Source organism: Mobula hypostoma, chromosome 10, assembly GCF_963921235.1.
Source record: "Mobula hypostoma chromosome 10, sMobHyp1.1, whole genome shotgun sequence".
In the NCBI taxonomy this organism is placed as follows: Eukaryota; Metazoa; Chordata; class Chondrichthyes; order Myliobatiformes; family Myliobatidae; genus Mobula; species Mobula hypostoma.
Genome location: NC_086106.1, coordinates 46176478 through 46196057, shown reverse-complemented (window position 1 = coordinate 46196057; position 19580 = coordinate 46176478). Strand labels below are relative to the sequence as shown.

Genomic DNA, 19580 nt, shown 5'->3' with positions numbered 1-19580 from the left:
GTCTGTCATGATCTGCTGAACTGTCGTTGCAAGTGCTGACACTTATTCTTCCAGCATGGACTGGACGTGCAACTCCAAGAGTAAACACAAAATACTCTGAAGATGCTGGGGTCCGAAAGTAGTTCTCACACTACGAGAACCGTTTCTGGCAACCCAGTCATCATTGCTTTTCACTTCTCCCGTACCTGACCAACAAAATTCAGGGCTGATTTCAGCTCTTCTCTCTCTGCTGGCTCTATTTCAATGTCAAGTCTTGGTGACAAGAGTTCTGTGATGACCCAAGTGCAAAGAGAGAGACACAGACTCAAAATGAACAGTTCATTTTTAAGTGAAGGCAAGAGATCTGGGAAAGGTTGTTAAGGTAAATATTTCTCGGAAAAATAAATCTATTTTTAAATTGCTTAGTCCTACTGAAAGCATCGTTGGTTAATTTAGTTTCTAGGACCAAAGTTTTTTTATCAGTGCCCTTGTCAGTGCTGTGCTCCAAATGCGCCTTGCAACAGGGATGACCCAGGGCGTAGAATCAGAGCTGGCTTCTTGGTTTGGAGAATTTACTGAGTGTAGTTCTTTAAAGAAATCTCACATGGAAGCTGAGCAATACATACACTTTAATGCATTCTTCCAACTATTAGGTTATATACATACATTAGGCACAGCTAAGGCACAATCAAAACACATTAAATGTAAATATCTAGAAAACTGACTTGTAATAAATAAACTAGTAACTTCAACAGAAAGGAAAGAACAAATATCTTGTGCACCCATGAAATGATGTCTGACTAGCTTGCATACAGCATTTCCATCAGCAACACATTCATCTGGATATTTCCAATCAGAGGTCGGAAAAACAGCTGTGTGATGACAGATGGACTGATGCTCTTTAAGGACATTAGTGCAAGCTCTATCTGGCTGAAACGTGTTGCATCCTGAAGATAGACTGAGTAAGTGTATTCGGTGAGGGCTTTCTCCGCCTCCTGTTGCAGGCACAAGATGTGTTCTGAAGAATGTAGACCTGATACATCTGTGGAACAAAATGGAAACACATTAGGACAATGGATGAGAGATGCAGTTGGTCTGTCCTTGTAAAATCTTGGCAAATTTACACAAGGAAAGCATATGCAGTTGGTTTAGGCACGTTGAGAAACAGACCATCAATAATTGTCTAAACCTAACTGCTCTTGAATGAGCTTGCTGGGCCATTTCAGAAGCCAGGTAAAAGTCTGGAATGGGGGTTTAGACAGAGGAAGATGGCAACTATCCTGCTACGACAGAATCAGATAGATTTTCAAATCAACTCATTAGTTGAAAATGTCAACATCATTGATAATTGTTTTTCTGTAAATTCCAGATTATTAATCAAATTTTAATACCACTGCTTCTGGAACAGAGCTTGAACTCAACCTCTGGATTCTTAATTATTAGTCTTGTAAATTAAGCCACAGTGCGAGCAAATTCATGAATTGCTCATGTTACACAGTAGTGCAAGAAAGTTCGTGAACCCTGTCGAATTTTCTCTATTTCTGCATAAATATGACCTAAAATGTGATCAGATAGAAACATAGAACATAGAAAACCTACAGCACAATACAGGCCCTTCAGCCCACAAAGTTCTGCCAAACATGTCCCTACCTTAGAAATTACTAGGCTTACCTATAGCCCCCTATTTTTATAAGCACCATGTACCTATCCAAAAGTCTCTTAAAAGTCCATATCATATCCGCCTCCACCACTGTTGCCAGCAGCCCATTCCACGCATTCACCACTCTCTGAGTAAAAAGCATACCCCTGACATTGCCACTGTACCTACTCCCCAGCACCTTAAACCTGTGTCCTCCTGTGGCAACCATTTCAGTCCTGGGGAAAAAGCCTCTGACTATCCACATGATCAATGCCTCTCATCATCTTATACACCTCTGTCAGGTCACCTCTCATCCTCCGTCACACCAAGGAGAAAAGGCCGAGTTCACTCAAACTATTCTCAAAAGGCATGCTCCCCAATCCAGGCAACATCCTTGTAAATCTCCTCTGCACCCTTTCTATGGCTTCCACATCCTTTCTGTAGTGAGGCAACCAGAACTGAACACAGTGCCCCAAGTGGGGTCTGACCAGGGTCCTGTATAGCTGCAACATTACCTCTCGGCTCCTAAATTCAGTTCCACGATTGATGAAGGCCAGTCGTCTGTATGCCTTCTTAACCACAGAGTCAACCTGCACAGCTGCTTTGAGTGTCCTATGGACTCGAACCCCAAGATTCCTCTGATCCTCCACACTGCCAAGAGTTTGACCATTAATACTATATTCTGCCATCATATTTAATCTACTAAAATGAACCATTTCACACTTATCTGGGTTGAACTCCATCTGCCACTTCTCAACCCAGTTTTGCATCCTATCAATGTCCCGCTGTAACCTCTGACAACCCTCCACACTATCCATAACACCTCCAACTTTTGCGTCATCAGCGAACTTACTAACCCATTCCTCCAATTCTTCATCCAGGTCATTTATAAAAATCACGAAGAGTAAGGGTCCCAGAACAGATCCCTGAGGCACTCCACTGGTGACCGATCTCCATGCACAATATGACCCATCTACAATCACTCTTTGCCCTCTGTGGGCAAGCCAATTCTGGATCCACAAAGCAAAGTCTCCTTGGATCTCATGCCTCCTTGCTTTCTCAATTATCCTGGCATGGGGTACCCTATCAGATGCCTTGCTGAAATCCATATACACTACATCTACTGCTCTTCCTTCATCAATGTGTTTAGTCACATCCTCAAAAAATTCAGTTTGGCTTGTGAGACAGGACCTGCCCTCGACAAAGCCATGCTGACTATTCCTAATCATATTATACCTCTCCAAATGTTCATAAATCCTGCCTCTCAGGATCTTCTCCATCAACTTACCATCACTGAAGTAAGACTCACTGGTGTATAATTTCCTGGGCTATCTCTACTCCCTTTCTTGAATGAAGGAACAATATCTGCAACCCTCCAATCCTCCAGAACCTCTCCTGTCCCCATTGATGATGGAAAGATCATTGGCAGAGGCTCAGCAATCTCCTCCCTCACCTCCCACAGTAGCCTGGGGTACATCTCATCAGGTCCCGGCGACTTATCCAACTTGATGCTTTCCAAAAGCTCCAGCACATCCTCTTTCTTAATATCTACATGCTCAAGCTTTTCAATCCACTGTAGGTCATCCCTACAATCACCAAGATACTTTTTCACAGTGAATACTGAAGCAAAGTATTCATTTAGTACCTTTGCTATTTCCTCCGGTTCCATACACACTTTCCCACTATCACACTTGATAGGTCCTATTCTTTCACATCTTATCCTCTTGCTCTTCACATATTTGAAGAATGCCTTGGGGTTTTCTTTAATCCTGCCCGCCAAGGCCTTCTCATGGCCCCTTCTGGCTCTCCTAATTTCCTTCTTAAGCTCCTTCCTATTAGCCTTATAATCTTCTAGATCTCTAACATAACTAGCTCTCCAAACTTTTGTTTTCTTCTTGACTAGCTTTATTACAGCCTTTGTACAGCATGGTTCCTGTACCCTACCATAACTTCCCTGTCCTATGCAGAACTCCACACAAATATCCCCTGAAATCCTCTAATCTTCACACAAGTCCTAAAACTAGATAAAGGGAGCCCATTAAATAAATAACACAAAATACATTATACGTGTTCAGTTATTTATTGGGAAAAAATTATCCCATGTCATATGTATTTGTTGGAAAAAGTATGTGAACCTCCAGGGTAATGCCTTCTACAAAAGCTATTTGGAGTTAGGTGTCCCAATCAATGAGATGAGATTGGAGGTTGGGCTGTAGAGGTACCCTAACAAAATCAAGTTACTGACAGAGTCTGCTCTTCTCAAGAAAGATATGTTTATGTGCACCATGCTTCAATCAAAACAACTTTCCAAGCACCTTAAGAGAATTGTAGAGATGCATGAAGCTGAAAAAGACTACAAAAGCATTTTTAAGGACCTGAGTGTTCATCAGTCCAAAGTAAGAGAAATTGTCTACAAACGGAGGAAATTTAGTACTGTTGCTGCTCTCCCTATGAAATGTTCATGAGTGGGCATCGTGCAAAGGTCACACCGACAGCACAATGTGCAGTGCAGAAGGAGTTGAAAAAGAAGCCAAAGGTAACAGTAAAAGACCTGCAAAGATCTCTGGAACTTGTTAAAGTCTCTGTTCATGTGTCCACTGTAAGAAAAGCACTGAACAAGAATGGTGTTCATGGAAAGACACTACAGAGGAAACCCATCTCTCCAAACAAAAACATTGCTGCACATCTCAAGTTTGCAAAAGACCGCCTGGATGTTCTGTAATGCTTCTGGGGCGATGTTTCGTGGACAGATGAGACAATAGTTGAACTTTCTAGATTGCTGTATATGGAGGGAAAAGGGCACTGCATACCAATACCAAAACCTCATCCAAAATGTGAAGCATGGTGGAAGGAGCATCATGGTTTGGGGCTGCTTTGCTGCCTCAGGGACTGGACAGCCTGCAATCATTGAGGGAACAATGAATTCAAAATTGTATCAAGATATTTTACAGATGAATGTCAGGTTAGCAGTCTGTCACCTAAAGCTTAATAGAAAATGAATAATGTAACAAGACAATGATCTGGAAAACAAGAGGAAATCAACAACTAGAATGGCCGCGTCAAAGTCTTGACCTTATTCCTATCGAGATGCTGTGGAAGGACCTGAAACAAGCAGTTCATGCAAGGAAGGCCACCAACATCCCAGAGCTGAAGCAGTTTTTTAAGGCGAAATAGCCTAAAATTTATCCAAGCTGGTGTGCAGGACTGATCAACAGTTACCAGAAATGTTTGGCTGAAGTTATTGATGCACAAAGGGGTCATAACAGCTACTGTAAGCAAAGGATCACATACTTTTTTCCAACAAATATGCGTAATATTGGATCATTTTTCTCAAAAAATAAATGAAGAAGTATAATGTATTTTGTGGTATTTATTTTATCGGATTCTCTTTATCTAGTTTTAGGACTTGTGTGAAGATCTGATCACATTTTAGGTCATATTTAAGCAGAAATAAAGAAAATTCTATAGGGTTCATAAACTTTCTAGCACCATTGTAAGCTTTTCATTAAAGTATCTGTTGGCTTCTAAGATATATTGGGTTCAACTAGTTTTCTTTTAAAAAAAATTCTCTTAAAAGTTTGGAATTGCCTCACAGAGGCACAAGAGTTTGTAATCTAAAGCAACAAACAAATCTATGACAGGGATTCAGAAGGTCGAGTAGCATCTGTTAGGACTGGAATGTTTCAGTTTGAAACATTGCAGCAGGATTGAGAGAGGACAGGTGAGATGGGCAATATGAAGAACAGAAGGGGTGATGAGATAGGATTCTGAGTGATTCATGGATAGAGGAAAGGTGTGAGATGAAAAGCATACTGCACCATATAACAGAGGCGATGGGTTGGACTTGGGAGATAGTGGGAGTTAGATGATAAATGGAGTCAATAAACAAGAGAGAAAATAATATTGAGTATATGAAGTGAGATGGGGACTTGTTTAGAGGGTGAAGATGAGAGACAGATTATACCACATTGACTCATTGATCTCAGATCTAACTGAACCAAGCTGTCCTCAATCCCAAAGAAGAAACTTGCTTGAAAGAAACAAGGATTGGTATTGCCACAAACTAATTTTCTCAGACCATCCACTTCAACCAGTACAGAGCCTATAGAAGTGAGGCAAAACAGCAGTAAGGTATGGGCCCTGTACAGATTACAGAGGAGGAGGTGCTTGCTGCGTTGATGCAATTTAGGGTGGATAAATTCCGAGGTATTCCCTTGTGGGAGGCTAGTGAGAAGTTACACACACATTCAAATTGTCTTTAGTCATGGGTGAGATGCCAGAGGACTGGTGGATAGCTAAGGTTGTTCTGTTGTTTAAGAAAGGCTCCTGAGCCTGATTCCAGTAGAGGGTGAGTTATTGGAATGACTAATGGACAGGTTTTATAATTATTTAGATAGTCAAGGACAGGTTAGGGATAGTCAACATGGCTTTGTGCATGGTATATCATGACGAACCAACCTTATATGTTTTTTGAGGAGGTTACCAGGAAAGATGATGAAAGAAACAGAGTGAATGTTGTCCATATAGACTTTAGCAAGGCCCTTGACAAGGGTTTACATAGGAAACTAATCAAGAAGGTTAAGTCACTTGGCACTCAGGATGAGGTAGTAAATTGGACTCAACATTAACTTCGTGGGAGAAGCTAGAGAGTGGTAGTAGATGGTTGCCTCTCTGACTGGAGGGCTATTACTGGCAGAGTGCCACAGGGATCAGTGCTGGGTCCATTGTTGTTTGTTACCTATATCAATTATCTGGATGATAAAGTGGTTAACTGGATCAGCAAATCTGCTGATCCAGTTAACCACTTTATCATCCAGATTTGTGGATGACACCAAGATTAGGTGCAACGAGGAAAGCCATCAAAGTTTGTATGGGATCTGAGCCAGCTGGGAAAATGGGCTGAAAAGTGGCAGATGGAATCTAATGCTGGTAAGTGTGAGGTGTTGCTGTTTGTGAGGATGAATCAGGGTAGGTCTGACAGAGTGAATGGCAGAGCATTGAGCAGTGTGATAGAACAGAGAGATCTGGGAGGACCGATCCATAATTCCTTGAAAATGGAGTCATAAAGAAAACTTTTGGCACATTGACCTTCATAAATCAAAGTATTGAGTATAGGGGCTGGGAAGTTATGTTGAAGTTGAATAAGATGTTGGTGAGACCTAATTTGGAGTATTGCGTGCAGTTCTGGTCACCTATGTACGGGAGGGATACCTACTTATTGATTGATTTATTGTGCTACTGTGTGGAATAAGCCCTTTCGGCCCTTTGAGCTGCACTGCCCAGCAATCCCGGATTTAACCCTGGCCAAATCACGGGACAGTTAACCTAGCAACCGGTATGTCATTGGACTGTGGGAGGAAACCGGAGCATCCGGAGGAAAGCCACAGGGTCACATGGACAATGTACAAACTCCTTACACATAGTGGTGGAAACTGAAGCCGGGTCACTCATACTGTAAGGCACCAAGCTAACCACAGTGCTACTGTGCTGCCCTACCACCCTATAAAAGCAATAACATTAAAAGAGTACAGAAAAATTGACAAGGATGATGCCGAGGTTTGAAGAGCTGAGTTTAGGGAAAGGTTGAGTAGGTTAGGAAGTTATTCTCTAAAATGTAGAAGACTGAGAGGGCAAACACGAGGAATTCTGCAGATGCTGGAGATTCAAGCAACACACATCAAAGTTGCTGGTGAATGCAACAGGCCAGGCAGCATCTCCAGGAAGAGGTACAGTCAACGTTTCGGGCCGAGACCCTTCGACAGGACTGACGAAGGGTCTCGGCCCGAAACATCGACTGTACCTCTTCCTAGAGATGCTGCCTGGACTTCTGCGTTCACCAGCAAACTGTTTGATACTGACCTGTGTTTGATACCGCCCTGTGTTTGATACTGTGCCGTATTTGATTCTGACCTGTGTTTGATACTCAACAAGGTATGATACTGAACTGTGTTTGATTCCAAACTGGGTTTGATGTGGGCCTGTGTCTGATAATAACCTGGGTTTGATACTGACCTGTATTTGATAATGACCTGTACTTGATATTGACCTGTATTCGATACTAACCAGTGCTTAACACTGAACTGGGTTCGATGCTGACCTGAGTTTAGTACTGCCCAGGGTTTGATACTGACCAGAGTTTGATACTGACCTGGGTTTGATACTGACATGTATTTGATAATGACCTGTGTTTGATACTGAACTGTGTTTGATACTGACATGGATTTGATACTGACATGGGTTAGATACTGATGTGGGTTTGCTACTGACCTGTGTTCAATTCTGACCTGTGTTTGATGCAGACCTGTGTTTGGTTCCGACCTTGGTTTGATACTGACATGTGTTTGATATCAACCTGGGTTTGATACTAACCTGTGTTTGATACTGACCTAGATTTGATACAGTCATGTGTTTGATACGGACCTGTGTTTGATACTGACCTGGGCTTGATACTGACCTTTGTTTGATAATTACCTGGGCTTGATACTGACCTTGGTTTGATACTGACCAGAGTTTGATCCTGACCTAGGTCTGATACTGAACTGGGATTGATACTGACCAGTGTTTGATACTGACCAGTGTTTGATACTGACCTGGGTTTGATACTGACCTGGGTTTGATACTGACCTGGGTTTGATATGGAACTGTGTTTGATATGGATCTGGGTTTGTTACTGATTTGGGTTTGATACTGATCTGGGTTTGATACTGCCCTGTGTCTGATACTGCTCTGTGTTTGGTATTGGCATTGGTTTGATACAGACCTGGGTTTGATAGTGACCTGAGTGTGATACTGAGCTGTGTTTGATACTGAGCTGTGTTTGATACTGAGCTGTGTTTGATACCGAACTGTGTTTGATACCGATCTGGGTTAAATATTAACATGGGTTTGATGCTTATTTCCGTTTGATGCTGACCTCTGTTAGATTCTGTGCTGTGTTTGATATCAAGCTAGGATTGATACTGACCTGGGCTTGATACTTACCTGGGTTTGATACTGACCTGTATTTAATACTGACCTGAGTTTGATACTGAACTTGGTTTGATACCAACCTGTGTTTGATACTGACCTGGGTTTGACACTGATCTGGGTTAGTTACTAACGTGTGTTTGATACTAACCAAGGTTTGATACTGACCTGTGTTTGATATGTACCTGGGTTTGATATGGACCTGTGTTTGATACTGACCTGGGCTTGATACTGACCTGTGTATGATACTGACATGGATTTGATACTGACCTGTGTATGATACTGACATGGATTTGATACTGACCTGTGTTTGATACGGAACTGTGATTGATATGGACATGGGTTTGTTACTCTCCTGGGTTTGATACTGATCTGGGTTTGATACTGCACTGTGTTTGATACTGCTCTGTGTTTGATATTGATATTGGTTTGATTCTGAACTGTTTGATCCTGCAGAATTTTATACAGACCTGGGTTTGATAGTGACCTGGGTGTGATACTGAGCTGTGTTTGATACTGATCTGGGTTGAATATTGACATGGGTTTGATGCTGATTTCCGTTTGATGCTGACCTCTTTTACATTCTGTGCTGTTGTTTGGTACTGACCTGGGCTTGATACTCACCTGGGTTTGATACTGACCTGTGTTTAATACCATCCTGGGTTTAATACTGACCAGAGATTGATACTAACCTTTGTTTGATACCGACCTGTGTTTGATACTGACCTAGGTTTGATACTAACCAAGGTTTGAAACATACCTGTGTTTGAAACATACCTGTGTTTGATACTGACCTGTGGTTGATACTGACCTGGGTTTGGTACCCACCTCGGTTTGATACTGACCAAAGTTTGATACTGACCTGGGGTTGATAATGAACTGGGTTTGATACTGACCTAGGTTTGATACTGACCTGGGCTTGATACAGACCTGTGTTTGATACAGACCTGTGTTTAATACAGACTTGTGATTGATACATAACTGGGTTTGATACTGACCTGTGTTTGATACTGACCTGGGTTTGATTCTGAGCTGTGCTTGATAACGACCTGTGTTTGATACTGACCTGATTATGATAATGACCTGTGTTTGATTCTCACCAAGGTTTGATACTGACCTGTGTTTGATACTGAACAGGGTTTGATACTGACTGGGGTTAGCAATTGACGTGGGTTTGATGCTGAGTTTTGTTAGATGCTGACCTCTGTTAGATACTGTGCTGGGTTTGATACAGACTAGTGTTTGATATCAACCTGAATTTGATACAGATCTGTGTTTGATACTGACCTGGGATTGATAATGACCTGTGTTTGATACTTACTTGGGCTTGATACTGACCTTGGTTTAATACTGACCAGAGTTTGATCCTTATTTTAGGTCTGATACTGACCTGGGTTTGATACTGACCCGGGTTTGATACAGATCTGGGATTGATACTGACCAGTGTTTGATACTGACTAGGGTTTGATACTGATCTGGGTTTGATACTGACCTGTGTTTGATGCTTACCTGGGTTTGATACTGACCTTGGTTTGATACTGACCTGAATTTGCTACTGAACTGTGTTTGATACGGCACTGTGTTTCATACTGACCTGGGTTTGATACATATTGGTATTGATACTGACCTGGGTTTGATACTGACCTGGGTTTGATACTGACCAGTGTTTGATACTGACCTGGGTTTGATACTGACCTGAGCATGATACCAACCCATGATTGATAAAGACCTGGTATTGATACTGAACTGGGTTTGATACTGACCTGTGTTTGATATTGTCCTGGGACTGATATTGAACAGTGTTTGATACTGACCTGGGATTGATACTGACCTGGGTTTGATACAGACCTGCATTTGATACTGACCTGTGCTTGATACGGACCTGAGTTTGACACTGACCAGTGTTTGATACTGACGTGGGTTTGATACAAACTAGGGTTTGCTACTGTGGTGGGTTTGATACTGACCTGTATTCAATACTGATCTATGTTAGAAATAGTCCTAGGTTTGATACTGATCTACGTTTGAAACAGACCCAGGTTTCATAATGACCAGGGTTGGATACCAACATATGTTTGATATTGACCTAGGTTTGAGACCAAGCTGGGTTTGATACTGCCCTGTGTCTGATACTGACCTGGGTTTGATACTGACCTGTGTTTGATTCCGACCTGGGATTGATACTGACCTGCGTCTGATACTGACTAGGGTTTGATACTGACCTGTGTTTGATACTGACTTTTATTTGATCCTGACCTGGGCTTATTAGTGACCTGTGTTTGATTATGACCAGGGCTTGATACTATCCTGGTTATGATGCTGACCTGTGTTTAATAATGACCAGGGTTTGATACTGACCAGGGTTTGATACTGACCTGGGTTTGATACACACCTGGGTTTGATACTGTCCTGGGTTTGATATGAATCAGTGTTTGCTACTGACGGGGGTTTGATACAGACCTGTGTTCAATACTGACCAGCATTTGAAACAGACCAGGGTTTGTAACTGACCTGGGTTTGATACCAACCTGGGTTTGTTACTGTACTGGGATTGATATTGATCTGGGTTTCATGCTGACCTGTGTTTAATTCGCCCAGGGTTTGCTACTGGCCAGAGTTTGATACAGACCTGGGTCTGATACTGAACTTGGTTTGATACTCACTTGGGTTTGATGCTGACCTGGGTTTGGTACTGACATGGATTTGATGCTGACCTGTGTTTGAAACTGACGTTGGAGAGGGTACAGAGAAGATTCACTCGAAAGATTCTGGGAATGAGAGGGTTAACATATGAGGAACGTTTATCCGCTCTTGGGCTGTATTCCATGGAGTTTAGAAGAATGAGGGGAGACCTCATAGAAACATTTCGAATGTTGAAAGGCATGGACAGAGTGGATGTGGCAAAGTTGTTTCCCACAATGGGGGAGTCTAGTACGAGAGGGCACGACTTAAGGATTGAAGGGCGCCCATTCAGAACAGAAATGCGAAGACATTTTTTCAGTCAGAGGATGGTGAATCTATGGAATTTGTTGCCACAGGCAGCAGTGGAGGCCAAGTCATTGGGTGTATTTAAGGCAGAGATTGATAGGTATCTGAGTAGCCAGGGCATCAACGGTTATGGTGAGAAGGCGGGGGAGTGGGACTAAATGGGAGAATGGATCAGCTCAAGATAAAATGGCGGAGCAGACTCAATGGGCCGAATGGCCGACTTCTGCTCCTTCGTCTTATGGTCTTATGGTCTTATGGATTTGATACTGTCCTGGGATTGATAACGACCTGGCTTTGATACCGACCTGAGTTTGTTACTGACCTGGGTTTGATACTGATCTGTGTTTGATAATGACCTGTGTTTGATACCACCCTGTGTTTGATACTGTGCCGTATTTGATTCTGACCTGTGTTTGATACTCAACAAGGTATGATACTGAACTGTGTTTGATTCCAAACTGGGTTTGATGTGGGCCTGTGTCTGATAATAACCTGGGTTTGATACTGACCTGTATTTGATAATGACCTGTGCTTGATATTGACCTGTATTCGATACTAACCAGTGCTTAATACTGAACTGGGTTCAAGGCTGACCTGAGTTTAGTACTTCCCAGGGTTTGATACTGACCAGAGTTTGATACTGACCTGGGTTTGATACTGACCTGAGTTTGATACTGACCTGGGTTTGATACTGACCTGGGTTTGATAATGAACTGTGTTTGATACTGACATGGACTTGATACTGACATACGTTAGATACTGATGTGGGTTTGCTACTGACCTGTGTTCGATCCTGACCTGTGTTTGATTCTGACCATGGTTTGATACCGACATGTGTTTGATATGGACCTGGGTTTGATACGGACCTGTGTTTGATACGGACCTGGGATTGATACTGACCTTTGTTTGATAATTACCTGGGCTTGATACTGACCTTGGTTTGATACTGAGCAGAGTTTGATCCTGACCTAGGTCTGATACTGACCTGGGTTTGATACTGAATTGGGATTGATACTGACCAGTGTTTGATAATAACCTGGGTTTGATACTGACATGGATTTGATACTGACCTGTGTTTGACATGGAACTGTGTTTGATATGGATCTGGGTTTGTTACTGACTTGGGTTTGATACTGATCTGGGTTTGATACTGCCCTGTGTCTGATACTGCTCTGTGTTTGGTATTGGCATTGGTTTGACACTGACCAGAGTCTGATACAGACCTGGGTTTGATAGTGACCTGAGTGTGATACTGAGCTGTGTTTGATACTGAGCTGTGTTTGATACCGAACTGTGTTTGATACTGATCTGGGTTAAATATTAACATGGGTTTGATGCTTATTTCTGTTTGATGCTGACCTCTGTTAGATTCTGTGCTGTGTTTGATATCAAGCTAGGATTGATACTGACCTGGGCTTGATACTTACCTGGATTTGATACTGACCTGTATTTAATATTGACCTGGGTTTGATACTGACCAGAGATCGATACTGACCTTGGTTTGATACCGACCTGTGTTTGATACTGACCTGGGTTTGACACTGATCTGGGTTAGTTACTAACGTGTGTTTGATACTAACCAAGGTTTGATACTGACCTGTGTTTGATACTCACCGAGGTTTGATACTGACCTTCGTTTGATTCCAGCCTGGTTTTGATACTGACCTGTGTCTGATAATGACCTGGGCTTGATACTGACCTGTATTTGATACTGAACTGGGTTTGATACGGACCAGTGTTTGATATTAACCAAGATTTGATACTGACCTACGTTTGATCTGACATGGATTTGATGCTGACCTGTGTTTGAAACTGACTTGGATTTGATATCAACCTGGGTTTGATAGTGACCTATGATTGAGGCTGACCTGTGTTTGATTCCGATCTGGGTCTGATACTGAGATGTATTTGATAATGTTTGATACTGAAATGTTCCTATGTTTGATACTGAAATGTGTTTGATACTGACCTCGACTTTATACTGGCGTGGGTGAGATACTGACGTGCGTTTGATATTGACTTGTGCTTGATACTATCTGTGTTTGATTCCGACCTAAGTTTGATACTGACATGTCTTTGATATCAATCTGGGTTTTGATTCTGACCTGTGTTTGATACTGAATTGGATTTGCTATAGGCCTGTGTTTCATATGGACCTGTGCTTGATACGGACCTGGGTTTGATACGGAACTTGGTTTGTTACTGATCTGGGTTTGATATTGCCCTGTCTTTGACACTGCTCTGTGATTGATAATGACCTTGGTTTGATACTGACCAGAGTTTGCTACAGTCCTGGGTTTGATAGTGACCTGGGTGTGATACTGGCCTGGGTTTGATACTGAGCTGTGTTTGATACCGAACGGTGTTTGAAACTGACCTGGGTTGATACTGACCTGGTTATGGTACTGACCTGTGTTTTATACTCACCAAGGTTTGCTACTGACCTGTGTTTAATACTGACCAGGGATTGATACTGACCTGTTTTGATACTGACCGGGGTTTTATATCAACCTGGGTTTGATATTGACCTGGTTTTGATACGGACCTGTGTTTGATACTTACCTGGGCTTGGTAGTGACCTGGATTTGATACTAACCTGTGTTTAACATCGACCTGGGTTTGATACTGAACTGGGTTGCTACTAACCTGGGTTTCATACTGACCAGCATTTGATACTGACCTGGGTTTGATACAGATCTAGGATTGATACTAACCAGTGTTGACACTGACCTGCATTTGATGCTGATCTGGATTCGATACAGATCTGAGTTTGATACTAACCTGGGTTTGTTACTGACCTATGTTCGATACAGACCTGCATTTGAAGCAGACCTGGGTTTGATACTGACCTGAGATTGATACCAACATGTGTTTCATACTGATTTGGCTTTGATACCGACCTGAGTTTGTTAATGACCTGGGTTTGATACTGACCTGGCTTTGATACAGATCTGGGATTGATACTGACCAGTGTTTGATACTGACCTGGGTTTGATACTGATCTGGGTTTGATACCGCTCGGTATTTGATATTGACATTGGTCTGATTCTGATCTGTATTTAATACTGACCTAGGTTTGATATTGACCAGAGATTGATACTGACCTTGGTTTGATTCCGAACTGTTTTTGATACTGACCTGTGCTTGACACTAATCTGGGTTAGTTACTAACGTGTGTTTAATATGAACCTAGGTTTGATGCTGACCAGTGTTTGATATGTACCTGTGTTTTATACGGACCTGTGTTTGATACTGATCTGGGCTTGATAATGACCTGGGTTTGATACCGACCTGGGTTTTATCCGGACCTGGAGTTGATACTGAACAGGGCTTGATACTGACCTAGGATTGTTACGGTCCTGGGTTTGTTACGACCTGAGTTTGTTACTGTTGTGAGTTTGAAACTGACCTGTATTCGATCGAGACCTGCGTTTGAAGCAGACCTGGGTTTGATACTGACCGAGATTTGGTACTAACATGTGTTTGATACTGATCTGGGTTTGATACTAACCTGGGTTTGTTATTGAGTTGGGTTTGATACTGATCTGGGTTTGATACTGACCTTTATATGATACTGACATGGATTCGATGCTGAACTGTGTTTGAAACTGACTTGGATTTGATAATGTCCTGGGTTTGATACTGATCTGGGTTTGATACCGACCTGAGTTCGATAGAGACCTGCGTTTGAAGCAGATCTAGATTTGATACTGATTGAGGTTTGGTATTAACATGTGTTTGATACTGATCTGGGTTTGATACCCACCTGGGTTTGTTATTGATCTGGGTTTGATCAAGAAAATCATGGATTTGATACTAACTTGTGCTCAATACTGACCTGCGCATCGTACTGACCTGTGTTTAATCCCAGCCGGTGTTCGATACTCACCAGTGTTTGATACTGAGATTGGTTTGATACTGACCTGTGTTTGATACTGATCTGGGTTTGATACCGCTCGGTATTTGATATTGACATTGGTCTGATTCTGATCTGTATTTAATACTGACCTAGGTTTGATATTGACCAGAGATTGATACTGACCTTGGTTTGATTCCGAACTGTTTTTGATACTGACCTGTGCTTGACACTAATCTGGGTTAGTTACTAACGTGTGTTTAATATGAACCTAGGTTTGATGCTGACCAGTGTTTGATATGTACCTGTGTTTTATACGGACCTGTGTTTGATACTGATCTGGGCTTGATAATGACCTGGGTTTGATACCGACCTGGGTTTTATCCGGACCTGGAGTTGATACTGAACAGGGCTTGATACTGACCTAGGATTGTTACGGTCCTGGGTTTGTTACGACCTGAGTTTGTTACTGTTGTGAGTTTGAAACTGACCTGTATTCGATCGAGACCTGCGTTTGAAGCAGACCTGGGTTTGATACTGACCGAGATTTGGTACTAACATGTGTTTGATACTGATCTGGGTTTGATACTAACCTGGGTTTGTTATTGAGTTGGGTTTGATACTGATCTGGGTTTGATACTGACCTTTATATGATACTGACATGGATTTGATGCTGAACTGTGTTTGAAACTGACTTGGATTTGATAATGTCCTGGGTTTGATACTGACCTGGGTTTGATACCGACTTGAGTTCGATAGAGACCTGCGTTTGAAGCAGATCTAGATTTGATACTGATTGAGGTTTGGTATTAACATGTGTTTGATACTGATCTGGGTTTGATACCCACCTGGGTTTGTTATTGATCTGGGTTTGATCAAGAAAATCATGGATTTGATACTAACTTGTGCTCAATACTGACCTGCGCATCGTACTGACCTGTGTTTAATCCCAGCCGGTGTTCGATACTCACCAGTGTTTGATACTGAGATTGGTTTGATACTGACCTGTGTTTGATACTGACCTGTGTTTGATACTGACCTGGGTTTGACACTGATCTGGGTTAGTTACTGACATGTGTTTGATACTAACCTAGTTTTGATACTGACCCGTGTTTGATATGTATCTGGGTTTGATACTGACCTACGTTTGATACTGACCAGAGTTTGATACTCACCTGGGTTTGATACTGACATTGGTTTGATTCTGACCTGTGCTTGATACTGGCCTGGGTTTGATACTGATCTGGTTATGATACTGACCTGTGTTTTATACTCACCAAGGTTTGATACTGACCATGGTTTGATACTGACCAGGGTTTGCTATTGACGTGGGATTGATGCAGACTTTTGTTAGATGCTGACCTCTATTAGATTCTGAGCTGCCTTTTATAATGATCAGTGTTTGATATCAACCTGGGTTTGATACTGACCTGGGTTTGATGCTGATCTGTGTTTGATACTAACCTGAGCTTGATACTGACATGTGTTTGATACTTACCTGGGCTTGATAGTGACCTGGATTTGATACTATCCTGTATTTAATATCGACTAGGGTTTGATAGTGAACTGGGTTGCTACTAACCTGGGTTTCAAACTGACCAGTGTTCGATACTCACCAGTGTTTGATACTGAGATTGGTTTGATACTGACCTGTGTTTGATACTGACCTGGGTTTGACACTGATCTGGGTTAGTTACTGACGTGTGTTTGATACTAACCTAGTTTTGATACTGACCCGTGTTTGATATGTATCTGGGTTTGATACTGACCTACGTTTGATACTGACCAGAGTTTGATACTCACCTGGGTTTGATACTGACATTGGTTTGATTCTGACCTGTGCTTGATACTGGCCTGGGTTTGATACTGATCTGGTTATGATACTGACCTGTGTTTTATACTCACCAAGGTTTGATACTGACCATGGTTTGATACTGACCAGGGTTTGCTATTGACGTGGGATTGATGCAGACTTTTGTTAGATGCTGACCTCTATTAGATTCTGAGCTGCCTTTTATACTGATCAGTGTTTGATATCAACCTGGGTTTGATACTGACCTGGGTTTGATGCTGATCTGTGTTTGATACTAACCTGAGCTTGATACTGACATGTGTTTGATACTTACCTGGGCTTGATAGTGACCTGGATTTGATACTATCCTGTATTTAATATCGACTAGGGTTTGATAGTGAACTGGGTTGCTACTAACCTGGGTTTCAAACTGACCAGTGTTTGATTCTCACCTGGGTTTGATACGGATCTGGGATTGATACTGACCAGTGTTTGATACTGGTCTGGGTTTGATACCAACCTGGGTTTGTTACTGTCCTGGGTTTGATACTGATCTGTGTTTGATATTGACATTGGTCTGATTCTGACCTGTGTTTAATACTGACCTGGGTTTGATATTGACCAGAGATTGATACTGACCTTGGTTTGATACTGAACAGGGTTTGATACTGACCTGGGATTGATATTAACCTGGGTTTAATACTGATTTGAGTTTGTTATGGACCTGGGTTTAATACTGACCTGGGTTTGATACCGACCTGAGTTTGCTATTGATGTGTGTTTGAAACTGACCTGTGTTCGATACGGACCTGCGTTTGAAGCAGACCTGGGTTTGATACTGACCGAGATTTGGTACTAACATGTGTTTGATACTGATCTGGGTTTGATACTAACCTGGGTTTGTTATTGAGTTGGGTTTGATACTGATCTGGGTTTGATACTGACCTTTATATGATACTGACATGGATTTGATGCTGAACTGTGTTTGAAACTGACTTGGATTTGATAATGTCCTGGGTTTGATACTGACCTGGGTTTGATACCGACCTGAGTTCGATAGAGACCTGCGTTTGAAGCAGATCTAGATTTGATACTGATTGAGGTTTGGTATTAACATGTGTTTGATACTGATCTGGGTTTGATACCCACCTGGGTTTGTTATTGATCTGGGTTTGATCAAGAAAATCATGGATTTGATACTAACTTGTGCTCAATACTGACCTGCGCATCGTACTGACCTGTGTTTAATCCCAGCCGGTGTTCGATACTCACCAGTGTTTGATACTGAGATTGGTTTGATACTGACCTGTGTTTGATACTGACCTGTGTTTGATACTGATCTGGGTTTGATACCGCTCGGTATTTGATATTGACATTGGTCTGATTCTGATCTGTATTTAATACTGACCTAGGTTTGATATTGACCAGAGATTGATACTGACCTTGGTTTGATTCCGAACTGTTTTTGATACTGACCTGTGCTTGACACTAATCTGGGTTAGTTACTAACGTGTGTTTAATATGAACCTAGGTTTGATGCTGACCAGTGTTTGATATGTACCTGTGTTTTATACGGACCTGTGTTTGATACTGATCTGGGCTTGATAATGACCTGGGTTTGATACCGACCTGGGTTTTATCCGGACCTGGAGTTGATACTGAACAGGGCTTGATACTGACCTAGGATTGTTACGGTCCTGGGTTTGTTACGACCTGAGTTTGTTACTGTTGTGAGTTTGAAACTGACCTGTATTCGATCGAGACCTGCGTTTGAAGCAGACCTGGGTTTGATACTGACCGAGATTTGGTACTAACATGTGTTTGATACTGATCTGGGTTTGATACTAACCTGGGTTTGTTATTGAGTTGGGTTTGATACTGATCTGGGTTTGATACTGACCTTTATATGATACTGACATGGATTTGATGCTGAACTGTGTTTGAAACTGACTTGGATTTGATAATGTCCTGGGTTTGATACTGACCTGGGTTTGATACCGACTTGAGTTCGATAGAGACCTGCGTTTGAAGCAGATCTAGATTTGATACTGATTGAGGTTTGGTATTAACATGTGTTTGATACTGATCTGGGTTTGATACCCACCTGGGTTTGTTATTGATCTGGGTTTGATCAAGAAAATCATGGATTTGATACTAACTTGTGCTCAATACTGACCTGCGCATCGTACTGACCTGTGTTTAATCCCAGCCGGTGTTCGATACTCACCAGTGTTTGATACTGAGATTGGTTTGATACTGACCTGTGTTTGATACTGACCTGTGTTTGATACTGACCTGGGTTTGACACTGATCTGGGTTAGTTACTGACATGTGTTTGATACTAACCTAGTTTTGATACT

General features: G+C 41.9%; 1 protein-coding gene across 1 annotated transcript in view; it reads right to left on the bottom strand.

The window, feature by feature from the left end:
• Positions 1-725: 725 nt before the first annotated feature.
• The window catches only part of LOC134352531 (nuclear receptor subfamily 0 group B member 1-like), a 194695-nt gene continuing 175840 nt past the window's right edge, over positions 726-19580 (bottom strand). Inside the window, exon 2 of the mRNA XM_063059795.1 lies at positions 726-1021. Coding sequence (XP_062915865.1) covers positions 780-1021 — 242 coding nt within the window. The 3' untranslated portion in view covers positions 726-779. The remainder of the gene's footprint in view (positions 1022-19580) is intronic.